The sequence below is a fragment of the Procambarus clarkii genome, chromosome 58 (genome assembly GCF_040958095.1).
Source record: "Procambarus clarkii isolate CNS0578487 chromosome 58, FALCON_Pclarkii_2.0, whole genome shotgun sequence".
Lineage (NCBI taxonomy): Eukaryota > Metazoa > Arthropoda > Malacostraca > Decapoda > Cambaridae > Procambarus > Procambarus clarkii.
The window spans coordinates 12,980,958-12,996,482 of record NC_091207.1 but is presented as its reverse complement, the minus strand read 5'-3'; the positions used below and the strand labels follow the sequence as shown (position 1 = coordinate 12,996,482).

Sequence of the window (15,525 nt, the reverse complement as noted above, 5' to 3'; positions counted from 1 at the left end):
CACTAGCTCCATTAAAAGGGAAACATCTGGAAGACAAGTGTGGGCAAAAATTCAGATAGCTAAGAGGAGCAGAGCCCGGCCTGCGGCTCACAAAGATCCCCAGGGTAAGGCTGAGGAACTAATTCACAAGTGGAGTGATGTAACATCCTCCTCTCTCCCTGCAGAAGTAAAAGCAGGGAACAGCTCCTGCGACATGACAGAAGAATTAGAATAACAAGAGCACTGTCTAGTGATGACGAGTATGGACAACCAATCACAGCCCAGGAAGTAAGGGGGAATATGAAAAAGGGTAAAAGTACAGCACCTGGTGAAGATGACGTCACCTACGACATACTTAATGCACTGTGTGAAGTGTCTGGGAATCCACTACTACTACTCTTTAACAAATCATTCCTAAGTGGAGTGTTGCCCACACAATGGAAACATGCAATAATCGTTCCAATACCAAAGCCCAATGACCCTGGCAATAACACACTTATCAGTCTCATGCCATGCACTTGCAAGATGCTTGAAAGGATCATTCTAAACATACTGTTGCACAAAATAGGCAGGCTAGGGTGGGTGTCAATTGATTTGTTAAAGGACGGAGCAGAGCAAATTGTATAGTTAATTATTTGGCTAATGACACAGCTAGGTACTCTGTATTTGTTGACAAAGCACAAGGGATTGCGATCCTGGACGAGCTTGCATGCATGGGTGTCAAGCGGAGACTCTTGAAATGGTTTGAAGACTACCTCACAGGAAGGAAAGCTAAGGTCTGCTTCAATGGAGCAGTCTCCAGAACAATGAGTATGGAACTCGCTACTCCCCACTCCCCAAGGTGGAGTCATAAGCCCCACCCTATTCAATAATGTACTTTTGAATGCTATTGTAAATATTGATTTTCCGAAAGGGACGCAGCAAGTAGGGTATGCAGATGTTGTCCTAATACAAGCTCCCACCTTGGGAGAAATTAAACAGTCCATTGAACTCCTTGGAAGGAAATGTGGTGAACTCGGTTTCGCTCTCTCCACAAACAAGACAAAAACATACTCTCATCACAAGAGGGGAGAAAATGAAGAACTACAGATTAATGGTGTAACACTTGAATGGGTTGACCACTATTGATACCTTGGCATCACTGTCGGCTCTAAGAAGGGGGAAGAAAGAGGAGCTCAACCAGCTTATAGGAACATGCAAAAGTCGACTCAGGGCACTGAAAGCTATGACCTGAAATGGACATGGAGCCTATATTGCCGTGCTTAAAATAATGTGCACAACCTATGTGCGCTCCGTCATAGACTATGCCGCACCAGTTCTTTGCACCAACTTCCAAAGCAATATGAATAGGCTCGAAAGCATTCAGAATGAAGCCATGACAATCATTCTTGGAGTTCCAAGAACTGCCAAAACGTCTAATCTATGAGAGGAGTTGTCCCTCCCCAGTGTTAAAAGCAGAATTAAGGAACTGAATGCTAAGCTTGCAATTAGGATAGCCAGAGATCCCCATTACAATGATATTGCCAAGAAAAATATGAGTTCTGTGCTGCTAACGGGGGGAAACAGAAGAAGCAAAAAATGGCATCACAGATCAGTCTGCTACCTTGAAGAGCTTCACCTGCTTGAGCAAGCCCGTGAACTCCTGCCTGTAGAGAGGTTACTTCCCTGGGAGAATGACTCATGCAAGATTATCATCAATAAAATGGCAACGAAAAAATCCAACATGATACCACAAGAAATGAGGCACAAGTATCTCGAGGAAATTTATGAAGAAGCCGGAGATGAACTAGATCACATCTACACTGACGGGTCATCAAATCCTGTCAATGGCAGGGCTGGTGCAGTATACACGGTACTTAAGGATAATGCTTTTCAACACAGAAATGAAGAAAAAGCTCGTATTGAGAACTATGCCTCTTCAATGCAAGCAGAGCTAACTGCCATTGTTATGGCGTTAAGATTCCTTGAAAGAAACACCAATGGTGCAATGATCTACACTGATTCAAAAGCAGCACTGCAAAGCCTAAGTAAAAATCGGGCAGAAAATCTTGCGATAGTAGTTGAGATCAAGAGAGCTGTGAGAGTACTTACCAACCAGGGAAGAGTCCTCAAGTTTTTGTGGATCCCCTCCCATGTTGGAGATCCCCTCCCTGTTGGGGATCCCCTCCCATGTCGGAATATGTGGGAATGAACGAGCAGATGTGCTGGCTGCTGAAGGCGCTGAAGGAGACCATATTGAATACTTCATACCTAAGACACATCTACAAATTAGAGGTATTGTCAGGCAACATCACCGTGAATAGGTAATTGACGAAAGGAGGATTGAAGCACAAACCAGTGAATCTGTTCCATGGTACAACATAGTTGCATCTGGCAATCCCAATCATTACGGACAAAGAGGAGGACGCGGGAGAGAATCAGTAATAGCGAGAAACCGTTTTGGATACAAATATCCATGGAGGTTTAGAATGGAAACAACAGTTCATCAGCGGAGTTGCAGAATCTATGATGAGAGTGACGGACACCGCCTTGACCACTATCTACGTGAATGTGAACACCTGAGGCCCATTAGAAATATGTGTAGAATAATAAACCCCACATTGTTTGAGTTAGGAAAACACTTTGTCAAATATTGATACTGTTCTTAAAAGATTCCCCCATTTTGCACCCGCATGATAATGTAAGATTTTATGGGTAGACAGATGTTAATCTTCTTGTTTGAGGAGCTGTTCACTTGAGACAGTTAAGCAAGTCCCAGCTGTGTCTGGGTACAAGTGACAGGATGAACAACCCAGCGGGTTTTCTTCCTATTGAGGAGTGTTGTACATGCTGCTATGGCGGTGTGTTCACTCACAAGATGAGTGGCGCTGCCCAATACTGTCACTATGGTGGTGTGTTCACTCACAAGATGAGTGGCGCTGCCCAATACTGTCACTATGGCGGTGTGTTCACTCACAAGATGAGTGGCGCTGCCCAATAAACTCGCCCCTCGGGGCAAAATTAAAAAAAAAAAAAATTAATTGGGGCAGAACCGGACACCGGAAATTGGAAATGGCTGGCGCGGGAACTGTCCTCTCCCCCTCCCTGATAAGTAATGTTCTTGCTGCTAGTTATCGTGCCTTTGAGAACGTTTACCTAAAGCAGTGGTTGATGATAGGACCCTGGACTGGTATGACTATTGATGACACACAAGCGTAGCTGTGGCGGGTGGCTTGGCTTGCTATGGCGGGTGGCTTGGCTTGCTGTGGCAGGTGGCTTGGCTTGCTGTGGCGGGTGGCTTGGCTTGCTGTGGCGGGTGTCTTGGCTTGCTGTGGCGGGTGGCTTGGCTTGCTGTGGCGGGTGGCATGGCTTGCTGTGGCGGGTGGCTTGGCTTGCTGTGGCGGGTGGCTTGGCTTGCTGTGGCGGGTGGCTTGGCTTGCTGTGGCGGGTGGCTTGGCTTGCTGTGGCGGGTGGCTTGGCTTGCTGTGGCGGGTGGCTTGGCTTGCTGTGGCGGGTGGCTTGGCTTGCTGTGGCGGGTGGCTTGGCTTGCTGTGGCGGGTGGCTTGGCTTGCTGTGGCGGGTGGCTTGGCTTGCTGTGGCGGGTGGCTTGGCTTGCTGTGGCGGGTGGTTTGGCTTGCTGTGGCGGGTGGCTTGGCTTGATGTGGCGGGTGGCTTGGCTTGCTGTGGCGGGTGGCTTGGCTTGCTGTGGCGGGTGGCTTGGCTTGCTGTGGCGGGTGGCATGGCTTGCCGTGGCGGGTGGCTTGGCTTGCTGTGGCGGGTGGCTTGGCTTGCTGTGGCGGTTGGCTTGGCTTGCTGTGGCGGGTGGCTTGGCTTGCTGTGGCGGGTGGCTTGGCTTGCTGTGGCGGGTGGCTTGGCTTGCTGTGGCGGGTGGCTTGGCTTGCTGTGGCGGGTGGCTTGGCTTGCTCTGGCGGGTGGCTTGGCTTGCTCTGGCGGGTGGCTTGGCTTGCTCTGGCGGGTGGCTTGGCTTGCTCTGGCGGGTGGCTTGGCTTGCTCTGGCGGGTGGCTTGGCTTGCTGTGGCGGGTGGCTTGGCTTGCTGTGGCGGGTGGCTTGGCTTGCTGTGGCGGGTGGCTTGGCTTGCTCTGGCGGGTGGCTTGGCTTGCTGTGGCGGGTGGCTTGGCTGGCTGTGGCGGCGTGAGTAGACACATGGGTTCCGGCTGTGAAACAAAATACTCAGTCCCACTGCTGCTGTCAGTATTTGCAGTTGTTATTCGGTTGTTGATTGGATCGTGTCTGGTCTGAGGAGACACACAGTCTGAATTCTTGGACTTTATTAGTTGTGGTAATAGAATATATATCCAGCGCACCAGGGTCCTGAGGTCCTGCTCTGATTTAGGTCTGCGTGGTACTGGCCGCCGACTTGAAATTATTATTATTATTAACATCTTTATTGACAAAATTAATTACAATTTTGCCTAATCTGAGAATTTTGATAGTCTTATTAAAGTGAGGATAATGGTGGTATTCACTGTCACGCAGGACAGAGGGTCATACATAAGACAATAGGTCTAAACTGTAGGCTGGAGCACATATATATCATGGTTACAATCAATGTTTTAATGTGTGGATATGTGAAAACAACTTTCTATTGTGCACTGCCACACAAGGGCAGGGATGGGTTCATAACTGATGCAGCTCAGAAGTAATATAAATAAAATTGTTCTTCATTCTTTAAAATGGACAAACAAATTTTGGGTAAATTGTTAGGATGTCGTCCAGAACACCTGAGTCAATAAAATAGTTACACAGTTGGTGGTACAAGAGGCCAGGAGGTCTAAAGTCCTTTACGGTTTCTCATTCAACAATATAGTATTCTAGTGAATGCATTAAAGGTTTATCACAGAGTTTACAATCTGAGTCTTGAAAGCAACTATTGCGCTGTTTTGAGGAATGACGTCATGGGCTCTCTGGCCACAGGATTGGCTATTCACCAACCGTCTTGGAATTTGGAGGATAACACTTGTATAGCAGGGAGGTGTAGGGACCACTATGGCACCTGTTGCTAGTATACCAGAGAGGTGTAGGGACCACTATGGCACCTGTTGCTAGTATGGCAGAGGGGTGTAGGGACCACTATGGCACCTGTTGCGAGTATGGCAGAGAGGTGTAGGGACCACTATGGCACCTGTTGCTAGTATACCAGAGAGGTGTAGGGACCACTATGGCACCTGTTGCTAGTATACCAGAGAGGTGTAGGGACCACTATGGCACCTGTTGCTAGTATGGCAGGGAGGTGTGGGGACCACTATGTCACCTGTTGCTAGTATACCAGAGAGGTGTAGGGACCACTATGGCACCTGTTGCTAGTATACCAGAGAGGTGTAGGGACCACTATGGCACCTGTTGCTAGTATACCAGAGAGGTGTAGGGACCACTATGGCACCTGTTGCTAGTATGGCAGGGAGGTGTGGGGACCACTATGGCACCTGTTGCTAGTATACCAGAGAGGTGTAGGGACCACTATGGCACCTGTTGCTAGTATACCAGAGAGGTGTAGGGACCACTATGGCACCTGTTGCTAGTATACCAGAGAGGTGTAGGGACCACTATGGCACATGTTGCAAGTATGGCAGGGAGGTGTGGGGACCACTATGGCACCTGTTGCTAGTATGGCAGGGAGGTGTGGGGACCACTATGGCACCTGTTGCTAGTATGGCAGGGAGGTGTGGGGACCACTATGGCACCTGTTGCTAGTATGGCAGGGAGGTGTGGGGACCACTATGGCACCTGTTGCTAGTATACCAGAGAGGTGTAGGGACCACTATGGCACCTGTTGCTAGTATACCAGAGAGGTGTAGGGACCACTATGGCACCTGTTGCTAGTATACCAGAGAGGTGTAGGGACCACTATGGCACCTGTTGCTAGTATGGCAGGGAGGTGTGGGGACCACTATGGCACCTGTTGCTAGTATGGCAGAGAGGTATAGGGACCACTATGGCACCTGTTGCTAGTATGGCAGGGAGGTGTGGGGACCACTATGGCACCTGTTGCTAGTATACCAGAGAGGTGTAGGGACCACTATGGCACCTGTTGCTAGTATACCAGAGAGGTGTAGGGACCACTATGGCACCTGTTGCTAGTATACCAGAGAGGTGTAGGGACCACTATGGCACCTGTTGCTAGTATACCAGAGAGGTGTGGAGACCACTATGGCACCTGTTGCTAGTATGGCAGGGAGGTGTGGGGACCACTATGGCACCTGTTGCTAGTATGGCAGGGAGGTGTAGGGACCACTATGGCACCTGTTGCTAGTATGGCAGGGAGGTGTGGGGACCACTATGGCACCTGTTGCTAGTATACCAGACAGGTGTGGGGACCACTATGGCACCTGTTGCTAGTACACCAGAGAGGAGTAGGGACCACTATGGCACCTGTTGCTAGTATACCAGAGAGGTGTAGGGACCACTATGGCACCTGTTGCTAGTATGGCAGGGAGGTGTGGGGACCACTATGGCACCTGTTGCTAGTATGGCAGGGAGGTGTGGGGACCACTATGGCACCTGTTGCTAGCATACCAGAGGGGTGTGGGGACCACTATGGCACCTGTTGCTAGTATACCAGAGAGGTGTAGGGACTACTATGGCACCTGTTGCTAGTATGGCAGGGAGGTGTGGGGACCACTATGGCACCTGTTGCTAGTATACCAGAGAGGTGTAGGGACCACTATGGCACCTGTTGCTAGTATACCAGAGAGGTGTAGGGACCACTATGGCACCTGTTGCTAGTATACCAGAGAGGTGTAGGGACCACTATGGCACCTGTTGCTAGTATGGCAGGGAGGTGTGGGGACCACTATGGCACCTGTTGCTAGTATGGCAGGGAGGTGTGGGGACCACTATGGCACCTGTTGCTAGTATGGCAGGGAGGTGTGGGGACCACTATGGCACCTGTTGCTAGTATGGCAGGGAGGTGTGGGGACCACTATGGCACCTGTTGCTAGTATGGCAGAGAGGTGTGGGGACCACTATGGCACCTGTTGCTAGTATGGCAGAGGGGTGTGGGGACCACTATGGCACCTGTTGCTAGTATACCAGAGAGGTGTAGGGACCACTATGGCACCTGTTGCTAGTATGGCAAAGGGGTGTGGGGACCACTATGGCACCTGTTGCTAGTATGGCAGAGAGGTGTGGGGACCATTATGGCACCTGTTGCTAGTATGGCAGAGAGGTGTAGGGACCACTATGGCACCTGTTGCTAGTATACCAGAGAGGTGTAGGGACCACTATGGCACCTGTTGCTAGTATGGCAGGGAGGTGTGGGGACCACTATGGCACCTGTTGCTAGTATACCAGAGAGGTGTAGGGACCACTATGGCACCTGTTGCTAGTATACCAGAGGGGTGTAGGGACCACTATGGCACCTGTTGCTAGTATACCAGAGAGGTGTAGGGACAACTATGGCACCTGTTGCTAGTATACCAGAGAGGTGTGGGGACCACTATGGCACCTGTTGCTAGTATGGCAGAGGGGTGTGGGGACCACTATGGCACCTGTTGCTAGTATGGCAGGGTGGTGTAGGGACCACTATGGCACCTGTTGCTAGTATGGCAGGGAGGTGTAGGGACCACTATGGCACCTGTTGCTAGTATACCAGAGAGGTGTAGGGACCACTATGGCACCTGATGCTAGTATACCAGAGAGGTGTAGGGACCACTATGGCACCTGTTGCTAGTATACCAGAGAGGTGTAGGGACCACTATGGCACCTGTTGCTAGTATGGCAGGGAGGTGTGGGGACCACTATGGCACCTGTTGCTAGTATGGCAGGGAGGTGTGGGGACCACTATGACACCTGTTGCTAGTATACCAGAGAGGTGTAGGGACTACTATGGCACCTGTTGCTAGTATGGCAGGGAGGTGTGGGGACCACTATGGCACCTGTTGCTAGTATACCAGAGAGGTGTAGGGACCACTATGGCACCTGTTGCTAGTATACCAGAGAGGTGTAGGGACCACTATGGCACCTGTTGCTAGTATACCAGAGAGGTGTAGGGACCACTATGGCACCTGTTGCTAGTATGGCAGGGAGGTGTGGGGACCACTATGGCACCTGTTGCTAGTATGGCAGGGAGGTGTGGGGACCACTATGACACCTGTTGCTAGTATGGCCGAGAGGTGTGGGGACCACTATGGCACCTGTTGCTAGTATGGCAGAGGGGTGTGGGGACCACTATGGCACCTGTTGCTAGTATACCAGAGAGGTGTAGGGACCACTATGGCACCTGTTGCTAGTATGGCAGAGGGGTGTGGGGACCACTATGGCACCTGTTGCTAGTATGGCAGAGAGGTGTTGGGACCACTATGGCACCTGTTGCTAGTATGGCAGAGAGGTGTAGGGACCACTATGGCACCTGTTGCTAGTATACCAGAGAGGTGTAGGGACCACTATGGCACCTGTTGCTAGTATGGCAGGGAGGTGTGGGGACCACTATGGCACCTGTTGCTAGTATGGCAGGGAGGTGTGGGGACCACTATGGCACCTGTTGCTAGTATGGCAGGGAGGTGTGGGGACCACTATGGCACCTGTTGCTAGTATGGCAGGGAGGTGTGGGGACCACTATGGCACCTGTTGCTAGTATGGCAGAGAGGTGTGGGGACCACTATGGCACCTGTTGCTAGTATGGCAGGGAGGTGTGGGGACCACTATGGCACCTGTTGCTAGTATACCAGAGGGGTGTAGGGACCACTATGGCACCTGTTGCTAGTATACCAGAGAGGTGTAGGGACCACTATGGCACCTGTTGCTAGTATACCAGAGAGGTGTAGGGACCACTATGGCACCTGTTGCTAGTATGGCAGAGGGGTGTGGGGACCACTATGGCACCTGTTGCTAGTATACCAGAGAGGTGTAGGGACCACTATGGCACTTGTTGCTAGTATGGCAGGGAGGTGTGAGGACCACTATGGCACCAGTTGCTAGTATGGCAGGGAGGTGTGGGGACCACTATGGCACCTGTTGCTAGTATGGCAGGGAGGTGTGGGGACCACTATGGCACCTGTTGCTAGTATACCAGAGAGGTGTAGGGACCACTATGGCACCTGTTGCTAGTATGGCAGGGAGGTGTGGGGACCAGTATGGCACCTCTTGCTAGTATGGCAGAGAGGTGTGGGGACCACTATGGCACCTGTTGCTAGTATGGCAGGGAGGTGTGGGGACCACTATGGCACCTGTTGCTAGTATGGCAGAGAGGTGTGGGGACCACTATGGCACCTGTTGCTAGTATGGCAGAGGGGTGTGGGGACCACTATGGCACCTGTTGCTAGTATACCAGAGAGGTGTAGGGACCACTATGGCACCTGTTGCTAGTATGGCAGAGGGATGTGGGGACCACTATGGCACCTGTTGCTAGTATGTCAGAGAGGTGTGGGGACCACTATGGCACCTGTTGCTAGTATGGCAGAGAGGTGTAGGGACCACTATGGCACCTGTTGCTAGTATACCAGAGAGGTGTAGGGACCACTATGGCACCTGTTGCTAGTATGGCAGGGAGGTGTGGGGACCACTATGGCACCTGTTGCTAGTATGGCAGGGAGGTGTGGGGACCACTATGGCACCTGTTGCTAGTATGGCAGGGAGGTGTGGGGACCACTATGGCACCTGTTGCTAGTATGGCAGGGAGGTGTGGGGACCACTATGGCACCTGTTGCTAGTATGGCAGAGAGGTGTGGGGACCACTATGGCACCTGTTGCTAGTATGGCAGGGAGGTGTGGGGACCACTATGGCACCTGTTGCTAGTATACCAGAGGGGTGTAGGGACCACTATGGCACCTGTTGCTAGTATACCAGAGAGGTGTAGGGACCACTATGGCACCTGTTGCTAGTATACCAGAGAGGTGTAGGGACCACTATGGCACCTGTTGCTAGTATGGCAGAGGGGTGTGGGGACCACTATGGCACCTGTTGCTAGTATACCAGAGAGGTGTAGGGACCACTATGGCACTTGTTGCTAGTATGGCAGGGAGGTGTGGGGACCACTATGGCACCTGTTGCTAGTATGGCAGGGAGGTGTGGGGACCACTATGGCACCTGTTGCTAGTATGGCAGGGAGGTGTGGGGACCACTATGGCACCTGTTGCTAGTATACCAGAGAGGTGTAGGGACCACTATGGCACCTGTTGCTAGTATGGCAGGGAGGTGTGGGGACCAGTATGGCACCTCTTGCTAGTATGGCAGGGAGATGTGGGGACCACTATGGCACCTGTTGCTAGTATGGCAGGGAGGTGTGGGGACCACTATGGCACCTGTTGCTAGTATGGCAGGGAGGTGTGGGGACCACTATGGCACCTGTTGCTAGTATACCAGAGAGGTGTAGGGACCACTATGGCACCTGTTGCTAGTATACCAGAGGGGTGTAGGGACCACTATGGCACCTGTTGCTAGTATACCAGAGAGGTGTAGGGACCACTATGGCACCTGTTGCTAGTATACCAGAGAGGTGTGGGGACCACTATGGCACCTGTTACTAGTATGGCAGAGGGGTGTGGGGACCACTATGGCACCTGTTGCTAGTATGGCAGGGAGTTGTGGGGACCACTATGGCACCTGTTGCTAGTATGGCAGGGAGGTGTAGGGACCACTATGGCACCTGTTGCGAGTATGGCAGGGAGGTGTAGGGACCACTATGGCACCTGTTGCTAGTATACCAGAGAGGTGTAGGGACCACTATGGCACCTGTTGCTAGTATGGCAGAGGGGTGTGGGGACCACTATGGCACCTGTTGCTAGTATGGCAGGGAGGTGTAGGGACCACTATGGCACCTGTTGCTAGTATGGCAGGGAGGTGTAGGGACCACTATGGCACCTGTTGCTAGTATACCAGAGAGGTGTAGGGACCACTATGGCACCTGTTGCTAGTATACCAGAGAGGTGTGGGGACCACTATGGCACCTGTTGCTAGTATGGCAGGGAGGTGTAGGGACCACTATGGCACCTGTTGCTAGTATGGCAGGGAGGTGTGGGGACCACTATGGCACCTGTTGCTAGTATGGCAGGGAGGTGGGGGACCACTATGGCACCTGTTGCTAGTATGGCAGGGAGGTGTAGGGACCACTATGGCACCTGTTGCTAGTATGGCAGGGAGGTGTGGGGACCACTATGGCACCTGTTGCTAGTATGGCAGGGAGGTGTAGGGACCACTATGGCACCTGTTGCTAGTATGGCAGAGGGGTGTGGGGACCACTATGGCACCTGTTGCTAGTATACCAGAGAGGTGTGGGGACCACTATGGCACCTGTTGCTAGTATGGCAGGGAGGTGTAGGGACCACTATGGCACCTGTTGCTAGTATGGCAGGGAGGTGTGGGGACCACTATGGCACCTGTTGCTAGTATGGCAGGGAGGTGTAGGGACCACTATGGCACCTGTTGCTTGTATGGCAGAGAGGTGTGGGGACCACTATGGCACCTGTTGCTAGTATACCAGAGAGGTGTAGGGACCACTATGGCACCTGTTGCTAGTATGAAGATCAGCAGTTCCCTTTAAGTGAGTGTAGTGAATGAGTGTTGTGACAGTGAGGCGATGAATGGCCTCATGTTGCTCACCCGCCTGGCTGGCTGCACCACACACCTCATGCCCATGAGGTAGGTGGGCACCGCCGGCTGGCTGCACCACACACCTCATGCCCATGAGGTAGTGGGCACCGCCGGCTGGCTGCACCACACACCTCATGCCCATGAGGTAGGTGGGCACCGCCGGCTGGCTGCACCACACACCTCATGCCCATGAGGTAGGTGGGCACCGCCGGCTGGCTGCACCACACACCTCATGCCCATGAGGTAGTGGGCACCGCCGGCTGGCCATGATTTATCACACTGTCGGTGACCTTGACCCATATACACGCCACAAAGCAACAAAGAGGGCACTATAAATTGTTCATTCCTGGCGTTGTTGTGTAGAAGTTCTGTGTGGGTGATGGGCACTGTCTCTCCTGTGTGGGTGATGGGCACTGTCTCTCCTGTGTGAGTGATGGTCACTGTCTCTCCTGTGTGAGTGATGGTCACTGTCTCTCCTGTGTGGGTGATGAGTACTGTCTCTCCTGTGTGGGCTGATGGTCACTGTCTCTCCTGTGTGGGGTGATGGGTACTGTCTCTCCTGTGTGGGTGATGGACACTGTCTCTCCTGTGTGGGGTGATGGTCACTGTCTCTCCTGTGTGGGGTGATGGGTACTGTCTCTCCTGTGTGGGTGATGGGTACTGTCTCTCCTGTGTGGGGTGATGGGCACTGTCTCTCCTGTGTGGGTGATGGGGCACTGTCTCTCCTGTGTGGGTGATGGACACTGTCTCTCCTGTGTGAGTGATGGTCACTGTCTCTCCTGTGTGAGTGATGGTCACTGTCTCTCCTGTGTGGGTGATGGGCACTGTCTCTCCTGTGTGAGTGATGGGCACTGTCTCTCCGGTGTGGGTGATGGGGCACTGTCTCTCCGCTGTAGGTGATGGGGCACTGTCTCTCCGGTGTGGGTGATGGGGCACTGTCTCCTGTGTGGGTGATGGGGCACTGTCTCTCCTGTGTGAGTGATGGGCACTGTCTCTCCGGTGTGGGTGATGGGGCACTGTCTCTCCGGTGTGGGTGATGGGGCACTGTCTCCTGTGTGGGTGATGGGGCACTGTCTCTCCTGTGTGAGTGATGGGCACTGTCTCTCCTGTGTGAGTGATGGGCACTGTCTCTCCGGTGTGGGTGATGGGGCACTGTCTCTCCGGTGTGGGTGATGGGGCACTGTCTCTCCTGTGTGGGTGATGGGCACTGTCTCTCCTGTGTGGGTGATGGGCACTGTCTCTCCTGTGTAGGTGATGGGGCACTGTCTCTCCTGTGTGAGTGATGGGCACTGTCTCTCCGGTGTGGGTGATGGGGCACTGTCTCTCCTGTGTGAGTGATGGGCACTGTCTCTCCTGTGTGAGTGATGGGCACTGTCTCTCCGGTGTGGGTGATGGGGCACTGTCTCTCCTGTGTGAGTGATGGACACTGTCTCTCCTGTGTGAGTGATGGGCACTGTCTCTCCGGTGTGGGTGATGGGGCACTGTCTGTCCTGTGTGGGTGATGGGCACTGTCTCTCCTGTGTGGGTGATGGGCACTGTCTCTCCTGTGTGAGTGATGGGCACTGTCTCTCCGGTGTGGGTGATGGGGCACTGTCTCTCCGGTGTGGGTGATGGGGCACTGTCTCCTGTGTGGGTGATGGGGCACTGTCTCTCCTGTGTGAGTGATGGGCACTGTCTCTCCCGTGTGAGTGATGGGGCACTGTCTCTCCTGTGTGAGTGATGGGGCACTGTCTCTCCCGTGTGGGTGATGGGGCACTGTCTCTCCTGTGTGAGTGATGGGGCACTGTCTCTCCTGTGTGGGTGATGGGGCACTGTCTCTCCCGTGTGAGTGATGGGGCACTGTCTCTCCTGTGTGAGTGATGGGGCACTGTCTCTCCCGTGTGAGTGATGGGGCACTGTCTCTCCCGTGTGGGTGATGGGGCACTGTCTCTCTCACGTGTGAGTGATGGGGCACTGTCTCTCCTGTGTGAGTGATGGGGCACTGTCTCTCCCGTGTGGGTGATGGGGCACTGTCTCTCCCGTGTGAGTGATGGGGCACTGTCTCTCCTGTGTGAGTGATGGGGCACTGTGTCTCCTGTGTGAGTGATGGGGCACTGTCTCTCCTGTGTGGGTGATGGGCACTGTCTCTCCCGTGTGGGTGATGGGGCACTGTCTCTCCTGTGTGAGTGATGGGGCACTGTCTCTCCCGTGTGGGTGATGGGGCACTGTCTCTCCCGTGTGAGTGATGGGGCACTGTCTCTCCTGTGTGAGTGATGGGGCACTGTCTCTCCTGTGTGGGTGATGGGCACTGTCTCTCCTGTGTGAGTGATGGGCACTGTCTCTCCGGTGTGGGTGATGGGGCACTGTCTCTCCGGTGTGGGTGATGGGGCACTGTCTCTCCGGTGTGGGTGATGGGGCACTGTCTCCTGTGTGGGTGATAGGGCACTGTCTCTCCTGTGTGAGTGATGGGCACTGTCTCTCCTGTGTGGGTGATGGGCACTGTCTCTCCTGTGTGGGTGATGGGCACTGTCTCTCCTGTGTGAGTGATGGGCACTGTCTCTCCGGTGTGGGTGATGGGGCACTGTCTCTCCGGTGTGGGTGATGGGGCACTGTCTTCTGTGTTGGTGATGGGGCACTGTCTCTTCTGTGTGAGTGATGGGCACTGTCTCTCCTGTGTGAGTGATGGGCACTGTCTCTCCGGTGTGGGTGATGGGGCACTGTCTCTCCGGTGTGGGTGATGGGGCACTGTCTCTCCTGTGTGGGTGATGGGCACTGTCTCTCCTGTGTGGGTGATGGGCACTGTCTCTCCTGTGTGGGTGATGGGGCACTGTCTCTCCTGTGTGAGTGATGGGCACTGTCTCTCCGGTGTGGGTGATGGGGCACTGTCTCTCCTGTGTGAGTGATGGGCACTGTCTCTCCTGTGTGAGTGATGGGGCACTGTCTCTCCTGTGTGAGTGATGGGGCACTGTCTCTCCCGTGTGGGTGATGGGGCACTGTCTCTCCTGTGTGAGTGATGGGGCACTGTCTCTCCTGTGTGGGTGATGGGGCACTGTCTCTCCCGTGTGAGTGATGGGGCACTGTCTCTCCTGTGTGAGTGATGGGGCACTGTCTCTCCCGTGTGAGTGATGGGGCACTGTCTCTCCCGTGTGGGTGATGGGGCACTGTCTCTCCCGTGTGAGTGATGGGGCACTGTCTCTCCTGTGTGAGTGATGGGGCACTGTCTCTCCCGTGTGGGTGATGGGGCACTGTCTCTCCCGTGTGAGTGATGGGGCACTGTCTCTCCTGTGTGAGTGATGGGGCACTGTCTCTCCTGTGTGAGTGATGGGGCACTGTCTCTCCTGTGTGGGTGATGGGCACTGTCTCTCCCGTGTAGGTGATGGGGCACTGTCTCTCCTGTGTGAGTGATGGGGCACTGTCTCTCCCGTGTGGGTGATGGGGCACTGTCTCTCCCGTGTGAGTGATGGGGCACTGTCTCTCCTGTGTGAGTGATGGGGCACTGTCTCTCCCGTGTGAGTGATGGGCACTGTCTCTCCTGTGTGAGTGATGGGCACTGTCTCTCCGGTGAGGGTGATGGGGCACTGTCTCTCCTGTGTGGGTGATGGGGCACTGTCTCTCCTGTGAGGGTGATGGGGCACTGTCTCTCCTGTGTGGGTGATGGGGCACTGTCTCTCCTGTGTGAGTGATGGGGCACTGTCTCTCCCGTGTGGGTGATGGGGCACTGTCTCTCCCGTGTGAGTGATGGGGCACTGTCTCTCCTGTGTGAGTGATGGGGCACTGTCTCTCCCGTGTGGGTGATGGGGCACTGTCTCTCCCGTGTGAGTGATGGGGCACTGTCTCTCCTGTGTGAGTGATGGGGCACTGTCTCTCCCGTGTGGGTGATGGTCACTGTCTCTCCTGTTATGTCTCTTTCTTGACAGGTGGATGAAGCTGATATATATATATATATATATATATATATATATATATATATATATATATATACATATATATATATATATATATATATATATATATATAATGTCGTACCTAGTAGCCAGAA

At 53.4% G+C, this 15,525-nt stretch overlaps 1 protein-coding gene across 1 annotated transcript; it reads right to left on the bottom strand.

Moving 5' to 3' along the window:
* Nucleotides 1-3,114: 3,114 nt before the first annotated feature.
* Nucleotides 3,115-4,362, bottom strand: LOC123768035 (uncharacterized). Its single transcript, XM_045758296.2, has one exon. The coding sequence runs from the start codon at nucleotides 4,360-4,362 to the stop codon at nucleotides 3,115-3,117; it is 1,248 nt and encodes a 415-aa protein (XP_045614252.2).
* Nucleotides 4,363-15,525: the final 11,163 nt, after the last annotated feature.